This window comes from Cryptomeria japonica, chromosome 2 (assembly GCF_030272615.1).
Source record: "Cryptomeria japonica chromosome 2, Sugi_1.0, whole genome shotgun sequence".
In the NCBI taxonomy this organism is placed as follows: domain Eukaryota; kingdom Viridiplantae; phylum Streptophyta; class Pinopsida; order Cupressales; family Cupressaceae; genus Cryptomeria; species Cryptomeria japonica.
Window position 1 is genome coordinate 262,732,264 of NC_081406.1, and position 8,768 is coordinate 262,741,031.

General features: G+C 35.1%; 1 protein-coding gene across 2 annotated transcripts; it reads left to right on the top strand.

The window, feature by feature from the left end:
* Positions 1-379: 379 nt before the first annotated feature.
* On the top strand, positions 380-5,896 carry LOC131056100 (disease resistance protein L6). 2 transcript variants are annotated; one of them, XM_057990440.2, is made up of 6 exons: positions 380-1,148; positions 1,587-2,718; positions 2,986-3,224; positions 3,331-3,426; positions 3,764-4,311; positions 4,463-5,896. In XM_057990440.2, exons 1-3 carry the CDS (start codon positions 607-609, stop codon positions 3,175-3,177), a joined length of 1,866 nt encoding a protein of 621 aa, XP_057846423.2. In that variant the 5' UTR covers positions 380-606; the 3' UTR covers positions 3,178-3,224; positions 3,331-3,426; positions 3,764-4,311; positions 4,463-5,896. The 2 variants fall into 2 exon arrangements, with proteins under 2 accessions (XP_057846423.2, XP_057846422.2); XM_057990439.2 differs by having other exon boundaries at positions 3,331-4,311; positions 4,463-5,894.
* Positions 5,897-8,768: the final 2,872 nt, after the last annotated feature.

Consider the following 8,768-nt stretch of genomic DNA (forward strand, 5'->3'; position numbering starts at 1 on the left):
ACATTGAATGGAGAAACAAACAAACTCATAACGGTGCGCTTTATGATAATCCCTTCCTTGTTATAACCTTAGCACGTGGGATAAGAAAACACGGAGAACCAAAAAAACGGTGCAGTCAACTTAACGGAATTGAGAACGGCAACGATGACTTCAAAAACGGAAACGGAGGTTTATTCAAAGAAGTGGGCCCGGGCATCTAATCTGTCAGGCTCGAGTGTGATGTGGGCCCGGCCATCTAATCTGTCAGGCTCGAGTGTGCCGGTTAAGCCGGGCTGTCGCGGGTCAACCCTTGGAGTGTGCTGGTTAAGGCAAAACCAGCCCATGAGCCAACCCAACCCCATCTTATCTTGCATTGTAGCCAAGACTAAGCTCCATTATTGGTTATTGCAAGGTAATGAACACCACCATTTTTGTCTTCTTTGATTGGTCATGACACCACCAAGATAGCGTGCAACTACTGCAACTACTTCCCACTTACTCATTTTTTAATCAGCCATACTTGTTACCTATTGAAGCACTGAATTGCTTGTTTTCAACTGCAGGGCGTTTGTAACATATCCTTTCTTGATTTATTTGCTTTTTCACCAGAGCATCAATTTTCTGTTAATGGCGTCCACTTCGACATCTGGTCGAGGAGAGCAGGCAGCCGATCCTTTTTTGGTACTTGAACCTCCCAATAGAAAGATAAAATCCTCCTTGTCTGTGAAACAGTTTGATGTATTCATCAACCATCGAGGCCCAGATGTCAAAACAACTCTGGCTCGGCAGCTTTACGATTCTTTACAGAAAGCTGACATCCGGGCGTATCTAGATTCGGAAGAGACTGAACTGGGAGACTCAATTTCTTCCACCATAAAGAATGCCATATTCTCTGCCACAGTGCACATAGCCATTTTCTCACCGCGATATGCAGAGTCTGCTTGGTGCTTAGCTGAGCTAGCTTTAATGTTTCAAACCCGGGCTAGAATCATTCCCCTGTTTTACCATGTTCAGCCTTCAGACTTCCGCTACATAAGAAATGGAGTTGCAGATGCATTTTCCAAACACAAAGAGAAGGGCAGATACCCTAGTCAGGACATTGAACAGTGGAAAGAATGCCTGCAGAACGTTTCAGGGATCATGGGCTACGAACTCAACGGACAGAATGAGTAAGACATCGTCATGTGCTTTCTATCCATACATTTTTGCTATATTTTGCTATTTCCTTTTCTAAAAACTACTTCAATCAGTGTCAAAATCTTTTTGTATTTAGTATATTAGGTTTTATATTTTGTATTACAGAAAATGTTGGGAGAAAATGTTGGGAAAATAAGATTGTAGCAAAATTTGGAAAAATTTGGATTTGATTGTGAAATATTTTTAATCATCAATGTTCAGGTCATGAATCATATTCATGATCAGGATGAGGTTGAGCTAGGAAAAAGAATATGATCTGAAACATTGATGATAAGAAATATTACAGAATCAAATTAAAAAATAATTACACAGACAGTGGAGGATTCATGCTACTAAGAGTGCATATTGTCTCAATTACCTTCGACACTTCATTAACTTCAATTTTTTGTTTCTACCTTTCCTATTTTTAGCGATCTGAATAAGCTGTGCTGTGACGTCGTGTCCGTCCTGGTGAAGGAGAAGCATAAGAGAAAAATTCCTTTCCTAGTTGCAAAATATGCTGTGGGACTTGATGAGCTTGTGAATGATTTCCACAGCCATTGCCAGAGAAATGGGCAGATGAAAGATAGAGTAATTGGCATCTTTGGAATGGGAGGATCTGGCAAGACCACTCTCGCCAAAGACTTGTTCAATCGCAAACAGTCAGAATTCAGCGGATCAACTAGTCTGTTTGATGTGAGGGACAAACATGCCAAAGGTGAGATGGGTTCTTTGCAGTGTAATCTTCTTAAAGAATTGTTTCCTGAGCTTTTTAAAAAATTGTTTCCTCGGATAGGAAAAAGATTTCCTAGTATAGAAGATGGAATTGCTGCTGTCAAGGATATCCTTCAAAGGAGCCGCGAATCAAGGTTCCTTATAGTTATAGATGATGTTGATAATCAGATGCAGTTAGATGCCTTATTACCTATGGATGCCCTCAATGCCAACAGTTTGGTGATTGTCACAACTCGTGACGAGAGGCTTCTTATACAGGCTGGAATAAGAATCCGTTATAAGATGAAAGAAATGAATCCAGAGCATAGCAGAGAGCTCTTCTGCTGGCATGCGTTTCATAGACAATCTTGTAAAAGTGGATTTGAGAATTTGGTAGACAGCTTTGTCGAAGTGTGTGGAGGTTTACCTCTTGCTCTTCGAGTGATGGGTGGGGATGTTTTTGGCAGTGACAAGGCTTATTGGAAGTTACAATTAGATACTGTTAAGGCAAGACTACACAAAGACATAAAACATACACTCAAACTAAGCTATGATGCTCTGGAAGAAGATCAAAAACAGATCTTTATGGATATAGCATGCTTTTTCATAGGGAAAAAGGTGAGCAGGGCCATAAGTATATGGAAGGCTTCAAGGTGGAGAGCAGAACATGCACTTCAGATCCTCAAAGACAAGTGCTTGGTTGAAGTGCAACTTTGTGCTGAGTGGAACAAAGACGAATATGAGCCAGCATTTGTTTTGAGAATGCATGACCACCTCCGCGACTTGGGAAGAGAAATGGCAGACAATGAAATGAGCAATCCTTGTCAGTTGTGGCATCATACAGATCTCGTATGTGTTTTTTGCGGTCTTAATTTCAAGGGTTTGATTTAAACAGCACATTCTAAGCTTTGACTAGCATAGATGGTTCATCTGAAATTGTACTAATTTGAATTTTTTTCTAATAAGACATATCTATTAATACAATTTCAGATGAACCACCTGAACAATTCAAAATTTGAAATATATTTTAATAAATTTCAACCTAGAAATTTGATTTATTTTCTACATACATAACTTAGAATCAACAGTTTCTAACTCCATAAAATTTGAATTCAGATTTCACTGCAAAACATTCTCATGGAGTCCAAAAGAAAGAATTTCAGATATTTCAATGAAACTACTAAGCAGATGACATATCTTCTGGAAACTTCAAAGACATCAACCGATTTACAAGGCTTGAACTTCACTCTAATTCCAATCATCAGTATATTCCTGAATGGATTCCTCTACAAAATCTGCACACTTTAAGATTGGAAGGAGTATCACCTGCAAAATTGTGGCAAAGGGATAACCAGGTATATGCTTTTTCTTGATAAAAGTTTAAATTTTGCTGGCATCAACAAATAGTTTGTTCTTGTAAGACTTTCTATCAGTTTGAAACGAAGTGATTGTAAATTCCAGGTTCCACTCAAGTTGAAAGAGCTATCTTGCCGCTTTAATGGTCATTTTTTTCAACCCTTCACCCAAGATATGCTTATGAGAGACTTAAATGAACTGGTGAGTTCGTTTGGAATTTTAAAACATCTGGAAAGTCTGTACCTTCAATTTGGACCTGAATTTCAAATCTTAGAATGGAATTGCTTGCTAAAACATGTAAGAGAACTCACCAATCTGAAAACTTTAGAGTTTGCAACCTTAAATGTAGAAGGGGAATTCATTTTGAGCAACAGGGGACAGACAACTGATGATCAATTTCGTATGAGAAACCTTGAAGCCATAACTCTGTGTTGTACATTCAAAACAAGGAAGGTCTCAATTAGTGGACAGTTGTGTCCCACGCTCAAATCTCTTAAGCTTTATTCTATGGTAGATCTAATTGAAGTGGATTTAACAGGGTTAACCACACTGGAATGTCTGGTGCTGTTGGATTGTGGAAAGTTGAGAAAAGTATTGGGCAATGATCTGCCAGAGCTTGAAATGTTCAGCATAAAATTCTGCTGGGCTATCAGAGAGTTGCCAAATTTTGGGCGTGCCAGTTGTCTCAAGAGGATCTATATTCGACGCTGTCGGAACCTGGAGGATATATCAGCTATTGAAGGAATTAAGGGATTGAAGATGATATGGATTTCGTATTGTCCAGAGTTGAAGAATATAAAAGCTATTGAACAGTTGAAGGGATTGAAGAGAATCTGGATTCAGGAATGTACAAAGCTGCAGGGTGTAATTTGCTTTAAAGAATTGAAGGGATTGAAGAGAATCTTCATTGGGGGTTGTACAAGGCTGCAGAGTATACAAGGCATTGAATTTCTAATATGCCTGGAGAGCATTATCATTACTGCATGTCCGAAGTTACAGAATTTAATGGGTATTGAAGAATTGAAAGGATTGAAGGAGATGATTATTGCAGATACTCCTATAACAAGTTGCATTGAAAGGTTGCAGGTATTAAACGCAGATTTGTGTATTTTCTCATTAGTTTCTCTATTATTTACTCTTTGCAATTTCTTTTAGTTTTTGGAACAGTTGCATCTGAATACAGTATTTCTAAACATTCTGTTTTGAAATTAATTTCGTGAGAGGGCTGTGATTTCAGAGATTGCCATGGGAGCTTAAAATTCTAGTGGGGAGATCAAACATGGCAGATTCAATCGTAAATGAAGATGTACTCACATGGAATTTGCCCAGGGCACATTTTAATGCAGATAAAATTGGCGACACATTGTCTATGGCGGATGGTTTCTGCGAAATAGAGTGTGAGAAGATCAGTAGGAAACTGTTGAGAAACATGTGTCTCAACCTCGCAGTCTTTTTCTGGAAAATTCCAGAATTTGTTTGAGGTAGTTTTCCACATGTTTATGCATTGGAAAATGGTTAGTGAGTTGTTAAAAATGAGTCTTGTCCATAGTAGAATATAAGTGGGCCATTTTTAGAGCCTTAATGACTTATTTTGTGACTTTTGAGAGGGTCTAAGCTAGGGGACAAAATTATGGACGGGATTACCATTTTAACCTGGTTGTTTTTCCATTTTGGAAATGTAAATGTCAAAAATGGGCACCATGTGGCATGGTGGTTAAGCCCATGGTTTTGTAAAACTACAAGTGGTTTCCAGGTTGTAAAATCACTATAAAATGAGGGCTTGGGGAGGAGTTTGATCATTAAGTTTTTGCAAGACTGGATGCTAGAAGGAGTCTCTCTGAGTTCGAGTTGTGGTGATGCACTCTTGTAAGAACTTGCATTGCAAGTGTATTGTAATCAGCTTGATTTGATAATACATTGTGCGAGTTTTGGAGGGTGGGGTTTTTCTCCCAGAAGGGTTTCCCCACGGTAATCACTGTATTATGTGTTCATTGCTATTTTGTTTATGCTTTATTATGCATTTCTTGATATCTTAGTAATATTTAAGTTGAAAGTTGCATAACCGTCCTCTCAAGATTAGCGTAGGAAGTGTTTCCGCACACCTTTGCTTCCTTACAGAAACAAGTAGAGGAGATGATCAATTTGTTTCATAAAACCCAACATTCTCTCAGTACTTTTATCTTTTGTGCTATACTTAATGGGTTACCTCATATAGGGAGCGACATTTGTAATGGGACCAGGGTTATGGTCGAGGGGGTTCTTGACCGAACACAAACAAATCTTTGCAATGATGGTGGATATTGGATATATGTGTGTGTGGTTAATGGAGAAAAGATCTCAAATTTTGACTCCTGGATGTCATCAAAAGAAAAGCTCTCAAAATATGACTCTCGAATGCCATCACAAGATGAAGAGAAGGCATTTTTAATGGGAGTTAAGAAAGGTGAGGAAAGGAAAACCCTCCACATATTGCAGAGCTTAGTTGCTCAACTATGCATTAGCAATAGAATTGTGTCTATCGACAACAAAGTCGATGAGAATGAGTATGGTGAAGCGGGGAAGATAAGTTTCTACTATGATGATTTGGTTGAGTATGTTGACCAGGATGAAGAATATGATAGTGGTGATGATGATTGTAATGATAATGTAAATTTTAATTGAAATTTTGGTTGCTGTAAATTTGATTGTGGGTATTTTAATAAAATTATTATTTATATTTAATTTTTATCCAGAGAAATATTTTGAAGAAGTTAAATTAATAAGACAGATTAAAAGATAATTTGAGAGAATACTAATTTACTTTACCACCTATTTTGGATAAGATCTATATTATATTTTATTTTACTTTGAAAGTAACATGTAGTAGATTTGATTTATGTACTTAATTGATGATTTCTTGTAAGGATAAGATTTATGAATTGAAGTCAAGAACTATTAAACGTAAAAATAAATATTGATGACTGTAGATGCACAAACCCATCTAGTAATGTAAGGTCTAATAGGATCAATACTCTCAAGAGAGTGAACACTTGGGAACATTGTGGAGAAATAAGGTAGGCTATTGCAATGATAACTTAAACAAATAGTGATTAAGTTTTATGTATCCTTTAAATTAAATTGTGACTAACCATTGATTAACAAGAAGCATGTAGTAGCAAATTAAAATAAATAAACAAATATGAATTATATAGCATTAGAATGAAATGGAGAAACTCTTTCAAGAAAAATTTCACCATTAAAGGAATTTTGGAGCTCATATTAATCAAATAAATATTATTATGTACAATGAAAATCCATCCAATGTTTTGATTTGATAGTATTTCAATCGCATAACATTATTTCAATTGCAAGACATAATAAAAAAGTTATCTCACCCCTCCAATTTATAACACAAAGAGGAACAAAATTCGGTATGAAGGAGAACAAATAGTGCTTGAAGGAGGTAATGTCCCATGATGAGTAAATTATGAGGTAGAATACATTTAGAATTTACTATCAAGAGGATCAAGAGTTATTTGTGGTAGGTAAGGGGTGAAGGGCATGGGAATATATAGGGAAGGGTGGTTGTGGAGGTAGAATATGACAATAAGATGGCTGAAACAACTGAATCCCCTTTGCCATAATAGGGCCTCACTCTTCATACGGAATATCTATTGGGAAATGATAGATTGTATGTCACACAAGAATACATTGGAAAACATGATAACTCATAAGGTATATCGAATGAGGGAAGTATTAAAAGACTTCATGATAGAATCAATATATCACAAAGGGATAACACAAGGGATAGAGTAAGGGTAGTTAGTATCATGGGAAATATTTTTTGGGATACTTGATGAAATATAATGTGAAACATTGAGAATGATATGATATGTTTGGTGAAAGATAAGACTATCTCCAATGGAGGATGAGCATTGAAGGATGTGGGTATTGGATTAATGTCACGGGGAATGATAGGATTATTAGGAGCAATGGTGGGATGGATGATAGTGTTAACCTATGATTTTGAATAAATGAAATTGTATTAGTTCTTATAGAGAGAAGATGAGGTGTTATATTTGTTTTCCTTGTCATATTTTTGAATCTCCTTATTTTTCCATTCTTATTTCACCTTTTATATTGTGTGTCTCATCATCTTATCACATGTTTATGTTTAAAAGATGTTATCTAGATGTGACTTACTGCATTCTTATTTTTACTTTTAATGGTTATATAAGATATTATTTATGTATATCTTATCACCATTGTTCCATGATGATTATGATTAAATTTTATAATGAAATCTCATAGATTCTTTAAAACATGCATGTTATATTTATATTTAAGTCATGTTACAATGGAATTTGTGTTTTTAATATGATTCTTGATTGGAGTAGAAAATTTGATCTAATACTAATTTGTACTAAATTAGTTATTAAATTAACAACATAAATTATAATTTTTTACATCCATTTAAAGTTAATATATTTTTTAAAGAATTGAGAAGAAATAGGAAATGTATGCACATAATGTAACTTATTTTTAATTTAAAATTTATATGAGACCTTTACCTAACATCCACCTGCATCATGTAGAGGATGTTGGATATGAATTTGAATAGAAGCATGAGTTGACATTGGAACCTATGTACACATGCAGACATAAAGTTAGAAAATGTCTAGTAGAGAACTTTATTTGTACATGTATTAAAAACTTAATATAAAACCACGTGTACTTAGAAGTTAGGTGACTTATACCTCATGATGATGTATCAAAATGCTCACATACTACAAATCTCCAACGCCTAACACATTATGTAATATATCATCAACCACCTAATACATAGGATTTTAATCAAAGGGTCAACTTATGTATGTGATTCATTTTATGTTCACGTAGACACCTAAATTTGATTAATTGAATTAATTGAATTTAACTATCCTGGATGCCTTTAATTAAATAATTATGCATTATTTCATTAATTGGTGTTCTCTCTTTCTAGCCAATTAATCTTATTAATTACGCTATAGTCTTCCTTTAATTAATTATTTGACAATCATAAATCATTTAATTGATTAAATCCACCTCCTATTAAATAAATCAAATGAATAATTTAACTATTTAATTCATTTTGTCCTTTCCTCTTAATTCTCTCATAGAGTTAACTAATTAATTAATTATATTTCCCCCACATGTCTCTTAACTCTATCCCTCATCTAATCCTTCCTATAAACCTTACCCATTTGGCTAACCATAGGTTTTAGTCAACCTTATCCTCTTTTCCTCACCATATGTGCACATTCCAAAATATCTTAAATATCGTAATATTTGGGGAAATATCTTCATATTTGGAAATGAGTCCCCTTTTAATTAATTACTTGACAATCATAAATCATTTAGTTAATTAAATTCACCTCCTATTAAATAAATCAACATGCATAATTTGACTATTTAATTCATCTTTTGTCCCTTTCCTCCTTTTTCCCATTATGGAATTAATTAATTAAATTAATTCTATTTCGTCACGTCTCCTAACTTTAACCCTCATCCAACTCTTCCTCTAA